Genomic DNA, 11,228 nt, shown 5'->3' with positions numbered 1-11,228 from the left:
GTTTCAGGATCATGCTCAGGTCAGACCTTGCAGGAAATAAAAGTGATTCTGATTGGAGCTGGTGAGATGGTGCAGTGGTCTAAAGCACCTACTTAGAACAAGCTTATCAAAGCACAGGGACCGTGGTTCAATCCCCAGCACCACATGCCAGCCAGCCCCGCCCCCTGGTGGGCTGAGCTGGCCACACACACACACACACACACAAATAAATAAATAAATACAGTGATTCTGATTATCCCACACTGCCCAGTATCTGGATAGTGTGAAAGCAAAGACTTGGGGAGCATGACTGCTAGAACTCTGAAGAAAGGATATGGCTGCATCTTCTGCCCTTTGCAGTCACCTGGAGTAGGCTGCCACTGGCCACGCCCAGCAGGAGGGTGAAGCCGTGGGTCTGAGGTGCCCAGGCCCTCCCTGGGAGGACAGCAGCAGCGCTGAGGGGAGGGGAGCTCCAGCGCCAGAGCTAGCCCTCACACCCTTCAGCCCATCCTGACTGTGGCCCTCTGCTCTAAGAGGGGCCTCAACGCAGCCTGGGTTCTTCTTTACAGACTGAATAATTTAGGCCCCAGCAACCTGAGGTGTCAGTTTCAGTTGTTCTCAAGGCACAGGTGTCCCAGCAGGGTAATTAAGCTAAGAACAGGCAGATGGGGAGGGGCCACTGTCCTGCACTTCAGCACTGGGCCTGAGTCCCCTGCTTCTTGACCTACTGAGAGCGGCAGGCTCTCTCTTAGCTTCGGAACCAGGCGTGGAGGACAAGAGTCAGGGGCCTGAAACAGAAGGAGCAAGGAAGAGCAGAAAGAGGCAGACAGAGGAAGGTGAGAACCCAGAGGTAGAGAAACCAAGTGGTTACAGAGGGAAAGATAGATGGGACTAGAGATAGAGGGTAATGGGCATTGGAAAGGGCAGCGGCCAAGGCTGGAGGATGAATGGACTGGCAGAGGAGAAGCAGCAGATGCCAAAAACCAAATACGAAGATCAACAAGCAGGTGCAAACTAGGGTCAGACAACCAGAGGGCAATGGGGCTCCCAGAGAGTGGCCGGGCCAGGCCTGGGAATGATCTCAGCGTTTCCAGTTTCCAGGTCCTGTCCACACTGACCGGTCAACTAGGTCTGACACCGTCCTAGGTCTGGCCCCGAGACCGGCCCCACCTCTGGCTGTGGTGGAACCATGGGGCCCAGAAGCTGCCACCTCTACCTCGGCCTTCTGCTCCTGCTCCTACTTCCTACAGGTACGAAACTCAGCAAACCAGCCCGGCCTCTCCTACCATGCTGTCATTTCTGTCAGCTCCAAACCTCTCTCCCCTAGGAAGTCTCTATCTTTCTCTTCAGTCCCTTTCCTGGGAACAAGCTCTCTATCTGGGGAATGGGGAAAGAGCTGCTGAATGGAGTGAGAGACCTACCTGGCTGTAGTGGGAGCAGCAAAGGGGAATTTCCAGTGATGGCACTGGAAGCTCCAAGGGGCCAAAGGAGAAGGGCCTTGAATGTCAAGCCAATGCTTTTTTTTTTTAATTTTATTTATTTATTTATTTAGTGTGTGTGTGTGGCCAGCTCAGCCCACCAGGGGGCAGGGCTGGCTGGCATGTGGTGCTGGGGGATTGAACCATGGTCCCTGTGCTTTGCTTAGCTTAGCTTGTTCTAAGTAGGTGCTTTAGACCACTGAGCCATCTCACCAGCCCCATAGCCAATGCTTTTTAGCCTGAGCAATTTTAGGCAGGTACTGGCCTGGCAGAAATACATGTTTAAAAGCTTAATCTACCAGAAATGTAGTTTGGTAGGAGAGAGTGAGTTTAAGGTAGGCAGAGTTATGAGGAGGCTGCTATTGCTGCCATTGTGGTCCAAGCCAGAAAGGAAGGAGATTGAGCTGGAAAGGAGAGTGTGATCAGGAGCTATCTGGCAGGATTTGGAGACGAATTGGATTCTGATGAAAAGAGAAAGCAAAGGAAGAAAAATTCCAATTTCCTGCCATCATGGGGAGTGCTGTTTGCTGAGACCAAGAATACAGGATAAGTTTCAAGCCAAGTGTGGTGGCACATGCCTGTAATACCAGATAGGAGGTTGAGGCAGGAGGATTGTAAATTTGAACCCAAAATCAGTCAGTCAGCCAGGTATGGTGGCACATGCCTGTAATACCAGATAGGAGGTTGAGGCAGGAGGATTGTAAATTTGAACCCAAAATCAGTCAGTCAGCCAGGTATGGTGGCACATGCCTGTAATCCCAGCACTCGGGAGGATGAGGAAGAAACATCACCAAGAGTTTGAGGCCAACCTGGACTACATAATGAGTGCAAGGCCAGCCTGAATTATGCAACAATGTGGAGGACCACCTGAGCAGCTCTCCTTGAAAGAAGAGCGATTGTCTCCATTTTGGCTGAGCCTGACCCTATTTCCTTGTATTGATATGTACAGAGCTGGCTAGGATTTCACTTTGTCCTTTCAGCTGGCCTTAAGCAATGTATATTGGTCTAGCCAAGGTGCTGGTAGTAGTGTCTGAAGGTGGCATGCGTGTCTCCCTGATAACCCACACCTGCTACTCTTTACTGTAAGCTGGGTTGAGACAGGATGAAGAGCCAGTGCTCCATGCTGCCGGCTGGGATCGAGCCTCGAGATAGAGGCTATGATTTCCTGGAGCTTAAAAGACTACACAGTAGAGCCGATAAAGCCAAAGCACCAGACCCCCGAAACATTAGATACCATCTCAATAACATAATGCAAATTACTTTCTCTGCATATCCTCTCTGTATATGGCAGAGGTAAATGTAGGCCACCTACCTAAGATCACAGTATTCACCTACTTCCCACAATTCTCAGTCATTCATCCTCAAGCCATGCCTCCTTCATGACTGAATAAAACCCAGACTCGGTTAAGGCCTTTGTTCCAGATAGCACTCACTATGGCTGGACTTAGGACTCCTTGGCTCTCCATAATTACAAATATGCTTTAATGTCTTTATTTTCACTGTGGATTGCACTAAGAGTGGTAGATTGGAATTAACTTGGTGGGATTCCAATAACATATCCTTGAGATTACAAATATTGACTTCTTGGACAGAGACGAGAACCTGGAGGGAACTCCTACATAGCAAGACTTCTGTCTCGGGGCCAGGGAGATGGCTCAGTAGAATAAGTGCTTGCCTGGCAAGCGCAAGGGTCTGAGTTCAATCCCCGGTTCCGTTTAAAAAAAAGACTTCTGTCTCAAAAAAACAACAACCAGTCAATCCATCAAAGTACTAAAGCTGTAGGTCAGTGAAAAAGCTATGGGGGTTCAATCCCCAGCACAAAATATAAAAAGTAGGTTTCAGGGCCTGGGGGCTTAGCTCAGTGATAGAGCACATCCTTATCATGTGACAGTCCCAATTCTGATCCATGCCAGAAGCCATGGAAGACAACATGCCAGGACGAAAAAAAGGACAGACTTCTAAACCCGAGACAAGAGATGAGTTAGTATTTTGGGACTATGAAACTTAAAATGCTTTTAAAAAGCAAGCAGTGGACAATAGTACATATAGGTCTGAAACTACAAAGAAAAATCTGGCTTAAGAAAAAATGATGAAAAGAAAAACAAGAGGAAGGACAAGATTCTGAGGACAATCTTTAAGTCAGAGACAAAAGAAAAACTAGTATATTTTCAGAAGAGAGAATGCCAGGCATGGAGGTCACACCTGTGATTCCCAGCTACTCAGGAAGCTGAGACAGAAAGATGGTTTAAGCCTAGGTGTTCAAGGTCAGCATGGACAAATCAGCAAGACTTCTCTCAAAACAAACTAACCAATCAATAGCTTGCTTCAGAGGAGGAAATCCATATATAGGAAGGTTTGAGAGACCAGAGAGAGAAGGTACTAAGACTTGGGATGCCTGGATAAAAGTTTGGAGTCCTGGGCACATGGGGTCCCTTCAGCCTTTGTGGCAGGACAGGCAGAATCCAGGTCCTCAGAAATGAAGAGAGGCAAGGAAGTCAGTATCTCTCCAAAAGATGAGTCCATGGTCATGGCCTCGTTTGTCCCTTCAGACAAATCAGGGAAGAACCAGAACCACAGCTAGAGGGACAAAGAACAGGCAGTAGGAAGACCACTGAAAAAGCTGGGGGGGTAGTGAGACAGGTGACAGGACTCCAGCTAGGGGCTCAGGGGCAGAGTCCCTGGCCTGGAGTCACACTTGGGTGGACAAACCTGACTGCTCCTCCAGAGTGCTTTGCAGCTGAGGGCAGGCTGGCGCACAAGCTGTTCCGTGATCTCTTTGCCAACTACACAAGTGCCCTGAGACCTGTGGCTGACACAGACCAGACTCTGAATGTAACCCTGGAGGTGACACTGTCGCAGATCATCGACATGGTGCGTTGTGGCTGTGGGAGAAGAGCTCTGCAGTGCTACCCGTAACAGGGCCCAGGGCTAAGGGGTGAGAGACTGGAAAGATTCTCCCAACAAGTCTGTAATCATTAGGTTAACAAGGATAAATGGCACCAACTGCCAAGTGCCCACTGTGTGCCCTACACTCTGTACCCTGGATTCACTGAGTCCCCCCTGTAACTGCTGAGGAACCTGAGGTCCAGGGATGAGAGAAACCTGCCAAGGTCACCCAGCAAGGTCAGGCGTGGGAGGGAAGCAGAGGGCAGGGCAGTCAGCTCAGAGGTGCTAACCAGTGCCCCGCTGGGGAGTGTACACTAAGAGATCAGGGGCTCTCTCAATCAGGTGTCCACTCTCCACCCTCCAGGATGAGCGGAACCAGGTGCTGACCCTGTACCTGTGGATCCGGCAGGAATGGACAGACGCCTACCTACGATGGGACCCTGATGCCTATGGTGGCCTGGATGCCATCCGCATCCCCAGCAGTCTGGTGTGGCGGCCGGACATTGTTCTCTACAACAAGTACAGCCTGCCTGGGGGGCCCCTCCTCTCCCAGCCTTCTGCAGAGCTGCCCTTCACCCCAGTATACACGGATCCCCCTCCAACTGCCTGACCTGGTTGCTCAGGAAACGTCACCCTGGGGCTCTTCTAAGCCAGCAGGAACTCACAACCACCCCTCAGCAAGGCACCCCCACTTCAGGCTGACCCAGAACAACTCAGGCTGCAAGGCTGCTAGGAAGTAGCCTCGAGGGCCTCTTTGGCCCCCTTCGCCCTTCCAGGAGGGTCTGATCTCAGGGCTTCCCAGGGATCTCCTTCCCCCAGGCGAGGGGTATCTAGCTTTCCTTTATGCAGAGGAACCAGTTCTGGTCTAGCCAACACAAGGGGTTGCACAGCTTCTCTCAAACTCTCAAGCAATTCTGCGATGACCGCGAGGTCACACTAGCGTTGTGGAGTGGCCGTCTGCTCTTGCAGTCAACTTTTTACCCTACCTGGCCTAGCGCGCTCCCCCTGGAGCCCTTCGGGGGCCGCCCCCTCCGGACTTGCGCAGACAAAGCGCTGCCCACGGTGCCTCCTCCCCGCCTTCCCCCGCCCCCCATGACCCTCCAAGTCCGCCCTCGCCTCTGCACGCTGATCTGGCCTCCTCTGCCCGCAGGGCGGACGCGCAGCCGCCGGCCTCAGCCAGCACCAACGTGGTTTTGCGGCACGACGGCGCGGTGCGTTGGGACGCGCCGGCCATCACACGCAGCTCGTGCCGCGTGGACGTGTCGGCCTTCCCGTTCGACGCGCAGCGCTGCGGCCTCACCTTCGGTTCGTGGACACACGGCGGTCACCAGCTGGACGTGAGGCCGCGCGGCACCGCCGCCAGCCTGGCTGACTTCGTGGAGAACGTGGAGTGGCGCGTGCTGGGCTTCCCCGCGCGGCGGCGCGTGCTCACCTACGGCTGCTGCTCCGAGCCCTACCCCGACGTGACCTTCACGCTGCTCCTGCGTCGCCGCGCCGCCGCCTACGTCTGCAACCTGCTGTTGCCCTGCGTGCTCATCTCGCTGCTCGCGCCGCTCGCCTTCCACCTGCCCGCGGACTCTGGCGAGAAGGTGTCGCTCGGCGTCACGGTGCTGCTGGCGCTCACAGTCTTCCAGCTGCTGCTAGCCGAGAGCATGCCGCCGGCCGAGAGCGTGCCGCTGATCGGTGAGCCCGGCTGGCTGGGACGGGGAAGGGGCAGGCACCCTCGGGAAGTCGGGGGCGCTCATCCAGGCTTGGTGCGGGGAGATCTGCGCCCCGCCCTTCGGGTCGTTTTATTTTATTTATTTATTTTTGGTATTTTGAGACAGTTTGTTACAGTAGTTCAGGCTGGACTTGAACTCACATTGACCTCAGACATGAGGCTTTCTTCCCGTCTCAGCCTCCTAAGCGCTAGAGCTGTAAGCCACCCCCATCCTGGTGTTTTAAACTTAGGCAGAATGTGCTGAGCACTGGCCAGTGCCAGGCCCTGTCCTGGGCATGTGAGGTGAGCAGCACCTCCAACGTACCAGGTAGATTCTGTCCGTATCCCAGCTGGGCATAAAGGATCCGAATTTGCCCCAGATCATGCCCACAACTATTGGAGCCTAACTTAATTGTTCCTTCTATCCTTGGGCTTGACCGGCCTGTTTGGATTTGGGGGTCAGGCAGCAGGGAAGCTTAGAACCCCCAAGCTGTTGTTTTGAGACCCAACTGTCTGTCTCTCTCTTGCAGGGAAGTACTACATGGCCACCATGACCATGGTCACTTTCTCAACAGCACTGACCATCCTTATCATGAACCTGCATTACTGTGGTCCCAGTGCCCGTCCAGTGCCAGCCTGGGCTCGGGCCCTCCTGCTGGGACACCTGGCAAAGGGCCTGTGTGTGCGGGAACGAGGGGAACCCTGTGGGCAATCCAGGCCACCGGAGCCAGCCCCCAGCCCCCAGCCTCCTGCTGGCCCCCCAGCAGGCCCTTGTCATGACCCACGGTGTCTGTGCCACCAGGAAGCCCTGCTGCACCATGTGGCCACCATTGCCAGCACCTTCCGCAGTCACCGGGCTGCCCAGCGCCGCCATGAGGACTGGAAGCGTGTAGCCCGCGTGATGGACCGCTTCTTCCTGGGCATCTTCTTTTCCATGGCCCTGGTGATGAGCCTGCTGGTGCTGGTACAGGCCCTGTGAGGGGCAGGGGCCAGGTACTGGGGAGCTGCTGCGGCCACTGCACCTCCCAGCAGGGGTGGCAAAGACCAGGCAGTGCTTGGTCCTCACAGAGGCTAGCCAGGAGCTCCCCAGAAGGGCACCTTTCTGCAAGACCACTGAAGGACTACTGATTTCACAGTCCACAGGGTCTCCTTGGCCTCTGCTGTCCTAACTACTCCCCTGATTCCTAAAAGAGGAGGAACTCTCGGGAGCATCCATGCTCTTTGTTAGAGCTCTTGGGGAAGTACAGTTTCGGTACAAGAAACAGAGCCGCTGCATTTCCTGCCTCGCTAGGGAACTGTTATCACAAGGACTTAGCCTTGCCATCCTTGCCTAAGGGCTCAGGGAAGGAAATTCATGTTTCCAAAGCAGGAGGCCTAACAGACATTCAGCTCCAGAGCCTTCACCTGTAATAAAGTGTGCACCTGGCCCCCCTGATATCCCATCTTTCCCTTGAGTCCCATGGTAGTAGAAGTCAAGGATCCAAGTTTGTCTACAGACCACAGTCTCAAAACTGGTGGATCAGGGATGGGAATATGGCTCAGTAGAATAAGCACTTCCCTGGCAAGTGCAAGGATCTGAAAAAAAAAGAACTAGTGGATCAAAGCAGAAATTACATCTTTGCTGAAAAACCACCAGGCTCCTAGGAAAGAGCCCAGTTCTCCTGTGCATTTCTGTGCATTTCTCCTGGGTCCCGTCTTCCTGAATTACATATGGTCCATCCCATTCCCACACACAGTTGGAGCCATGCAAAGTGTCAGAGTAGGGCCGGTGCTGGGATCAGTCATTCACAGGTACTAGTTCCTTTCTGACTCTCTCACAGGGTTACTGGCACCATCACTGTGCCTGTGACCTAGTCTCTGCCTTCAGAAACTAGGGACTGGGACCCGTGGGAATGCAGGGGCAGGGATCCTAACCCAGCCAGTGGCAAAAGCCAGAGGCAGCCTTCTGCAGAGTGATTAGGAATCACACGGGTCCCATGGCCAGGTGCCATCTCCCCACCCCAATGTCCTTCCATTGAGTTGAGGTCTCTTCTGTCTGCAGGTGAACAGCTGCTGTCCTGGAGTTCTCCCACCTCTAGGAGGAACCTCACTCCAAGAACCTGAGGTTCTGTCCTGGGACTCCCCAGGACTGGCAGCTGTAGATGGGCTCACCAGAGCGCTCAGGTACACTTTGAGCACGCATGGCCAATGTCCTGCGGCTGGCAGGGGCGCAGGCAGGGGCTGCTCAGGCGTCTGATCTCATGGGTCACAGCAGGTCTGTACTTGTTGGCAGGTCCTACAGGAACCACAGTGACAGCAGCAGGGACCAGACTGCCAAGAGGGAGCCCTTATGGGTGGCTGCAGGAGAACAGGCAGGGGAGAAAGGGAGAGAATTAGAGACTGGTGGAGGACATGAAGATATAACATGGCAGCGCGAGCTGAAAGGACTGATGCACACAATGTGCCAGGAGACAAAGACAGGATTCAGCAAGGAGGAGACAGGGAGGGGTGAGAGCCCCTGGACCCCACCCAGAGGCTGTCAGACACCACCCTCTGCCTTCAGAATGCACAAGTGAGGGGCTGGTGAGATGGCTCAGTGGAATAAGCGCTTCCCTGGCAATCGTAAGGGCCTGAGTTCAATCCCCAGTTCTGCAAAAAAAACCAAAAAGCACAAGTGAGGCTGCAGGCTGGGTCTCGCGTCAGGCAGAGACCCGCGTGGGTCCCAGGGAACATCTTGGTCAGAGACACACTGTGGGGAAAACAGCTGAACCTCCTGGTGCTGGAAGTTTTGTCGGGGCTCAAAGAGGCCTTAGTCGGATGCTGGGGCCCCCACTTCTGTTCCTGCCACTCATTCAGTAACCGTGGGAATCACTTCTGCCTCATTTAGTTTCCACTTCCCTGTTTTATGGGGGTGACACCCCATTTCTGCCTTCTGCTAGTCAGCAATGTGGTAAAGATAAAGGGAGATGATGTCAGGAATAGTGGGGTGTATGGTCCATTGGTGGGGTATCCAAAGTTTGGCTCTAGAGCCAGGTGGCCTGGGCCCCTCTCACCCTTCCAGGCTGTGTGGTGCAGGGCTGGCTGCTTCTTCTGTGGGCCCTGTGTCCTGCTATGTAAAAAGGGGTGCTGACAGGACCTGCACTATGTAGTGTGGAAGGACTCATGGCCCAGTGTATGTGGAACCCTGACACACGGGGGTACAAAGCAGAGCCTCAGGGTCCTTCCTGCCCACTGCTCAAAATCCTAGGGAGGGAGGCAAGGGACAGTGACCCATGGGGGTGGGAAACAGTTGTTTCTTCGCTGGAAGTGGTCTAATCCCACCTAGAGAAGTACAGGCCCTGGCATAGCAAAAGTTGGAGGAAAGAAGAGAGAGAAACCTGGGTTTCAGCTAGTCCTATTTGCTTATTCAGCAATAAAGAAACTAAGGCCCAGAGGACAAAAAAAAAAAAAAAAACAGGTTTTTCAGAAAGTTAAGGGGTCAGGGAGATAGCTCAGTAGAATAAATGCTTGCCTGGCAAGCACAAGGGCTTGAGTTCAATCCCCAGTTCTGCCAAAAAAAAGAAAAAAGAAAAAGTTAAGAGTGGAGCCTAGTGTAGAGCTGAGGCCTTCATCTGTGAAGGCTGGTGTTGGCTTTCAAAGGTAGGTCTGTGCGAGCCTGAGGACAGTGATGAAGGTAGTGACAACAGAGACAGAATGGGTTCTGCAGCCCAAGAGAGGACACTGTGGGGGCAGCCTCAGACCAGCCTGAGTCCTTGGGCCTGACAGTAGCCTCTCCTGTGAGGGCCGGGCAGACCCAGCTAGAGAGCAGGTGATCTACCGACCTGACTGCCACTTGGTACAGGTGCACACCCTCTGGGAGAACTTAGCAGCCCCCTTAACTGTCTCATTAAAAGGGTTCACTTTTAGAGCTGGGCATAGTAGTACACGCCTATAGTCCTAGCACTTAAGAGACTGAGGCAGGAGGATCTTCTTGAGTTTGAGGCCAGTGTAGGCTACACAGTTCAGTACCATCATAGCAAGACCCTGTCTCAAAAAAAGAGGGTTCTCTTAATTAGGAGGTGGTTTTTCTTATGAGATGGTGGTCCAGATGAGGGCCCAACTGCCAGGACCCCGGTCATCCCAGCGCTGAGGTCCAGCCTTACCTGAGCTATCCAGGCGGCAGGGCCCAGATTTGCACTTCTTGTCTGGAGGAAAGAAACAGGGAAGAATCAAAGCCATGGTAGCTCTCCGGGTAGGAAGGGCCTTGCCCTGATTTTCCCTAGAAAGAGCTGGTGTTGTGTCCTCTCATACTGCTCTATAAGGTAGGACCACCCTTTCTTGGCTACATTTGAGGACCCCAAACTAGCAAGCAGTGGGGTCAGCAGGGAGCCAGCTGGCCAAGCAGTGAGTCACCCTGCTCCCTGGCCTGTGGGTTTACCCTCTTGCCACGCTTACCTCTCCCCGCCCTTTCTGTGTCCCTGCCAGGGAGGGCTGCTCTGCATTGTTGGCCTGTCCTCACTACCAAGTCAGCTTCTGATCACCCACAGTGCTAGACAAAGGGGACCTGAAGCCACACAAGACCACTTCCCACTTTAGTGCTGGTTATGGTTTCGGCCAACTATCTGCTTTTGGTGATGAAAACTGGGCTTTACTCAGCCAGAAATAGCAAGCCACAACCCTTCAGAGATAATACCAAGATGGCTATGGAGGCACATGCCTGTAATCCCAGCACTATGGGAGGCTGAGGCAGGAGGATTGCAAATTTGATCCTAGCCTAAGCAATTTAGCAACTTAGTGAGACCCTGTCTCAAAAGGGAGGAGGGGTGGAGCTGTAGCTCAATGCAAAGGCCCTGGGTTCAATCCATAGTAGCACCCCCTGCCCCATTCTTATTGTTCTTCCTCTGATAAGCCCTGGAGAGTGGACAGGAGGAGTAGCGAAAGCCTGCCTGGTCGCAGCTGGACCTGGAATTTAGAGACACAACACCCATGTGCACACACACGCACATGCACTTGTACACCTGCCCAGGACCCTATAACACATCATTTCTGTTCTGCCTCATAAAAGCAACCTGGAGCCAGGCATAGTGCACACGCCTGTAATCCCAGTGCTGGGGAAGCTGAGCCAGGAAGATTGCAGTGAGTTTGAGGCCAGCCTGGGCTACAAGTGAGTTCAAGCTAGCATGAACTAGAGTGAAGCCCTGTCTCAAAAAGGAGGAGGAGGAGGAGGA

General features: G+C 53.6%; 2 protein-coding genes across 8 annotated transcripts in view; one reads left to right on the top strand and one right to left on the bottom strand.

Annotated features, from left to right (window-relative positions):
- The first annotated feature begins 231 nt into the window (after positions 1-231).
- On the top strand, positions 232-7,536 carry Chrna10 (cholinergic receptor nicotinic alpha 10 subunit). Its single transcript, XM_004641954.2, has 5 exons — positions 232-1,229; positions 4,183-4,328; positions 4,708-4,862; positions 5,494-6,026; positions 6,573-7,536. Exons 1-5 carry the CDS (start codon positions 1,169-1,171, stop codon positions 7,019-7,021), a joined length of 1,344 nt encoding a protein of 447 aa, XP_004642011.1. The 5' UTR covers positions 232-1,168; the 3' UTR covers positions 7,022-7,536.
- Positions 7,537-7,640: 104 nt separating this feature from the next.
- The window catches only part of Art1 (ADP-ribosyltransferase 1), a 26,243-nt gene continuing 22,655 nt past the window's right edge, over positions 7,641-11,228 (bottom strand). For all 7 annotated transcript variants that reach the window (XM_023702102.1, XM_023702105.1, XM_023702103.1 and 4 more), the window contains 2 exons: positions 10,164-10,205; positions 7,641-8,379 (listed from right to left, as the gene is read on the bottom strand). In XM_023702102.1, coding sequence (XP_023557870.1) covers positions 8,318-8,379; positions 10,164-10,205 — 104 coding nt within the window. In that variant the 3' untranslated portion in view covers positions 7,641-8,317. The remainder of the gene's footprint in view (positions 8,380-10,163; positions 10,206-11,228) is intronic.

The sequence above is a fragment of the Octodon degus genome, unplaced genomic scaffold, assembly GCF_000260255.1.
Source record: "Octodon degus isolate 3935 unplaced genomic scaffold, OctDeg1.0 scaffold00146, whole genome shotgun sequence".
Taxonomy (NCBI): Eukaryota; Metazoa; Chordata; class Mammalia; order Rodentia; family Octodontidae; genus Octodon; species Octodon degus.
The sequence above is the reverse complement of the archived record's forward strand: the minus strand, read 5'-3'. Positions and strand labels throughout refer to the sequence as shown.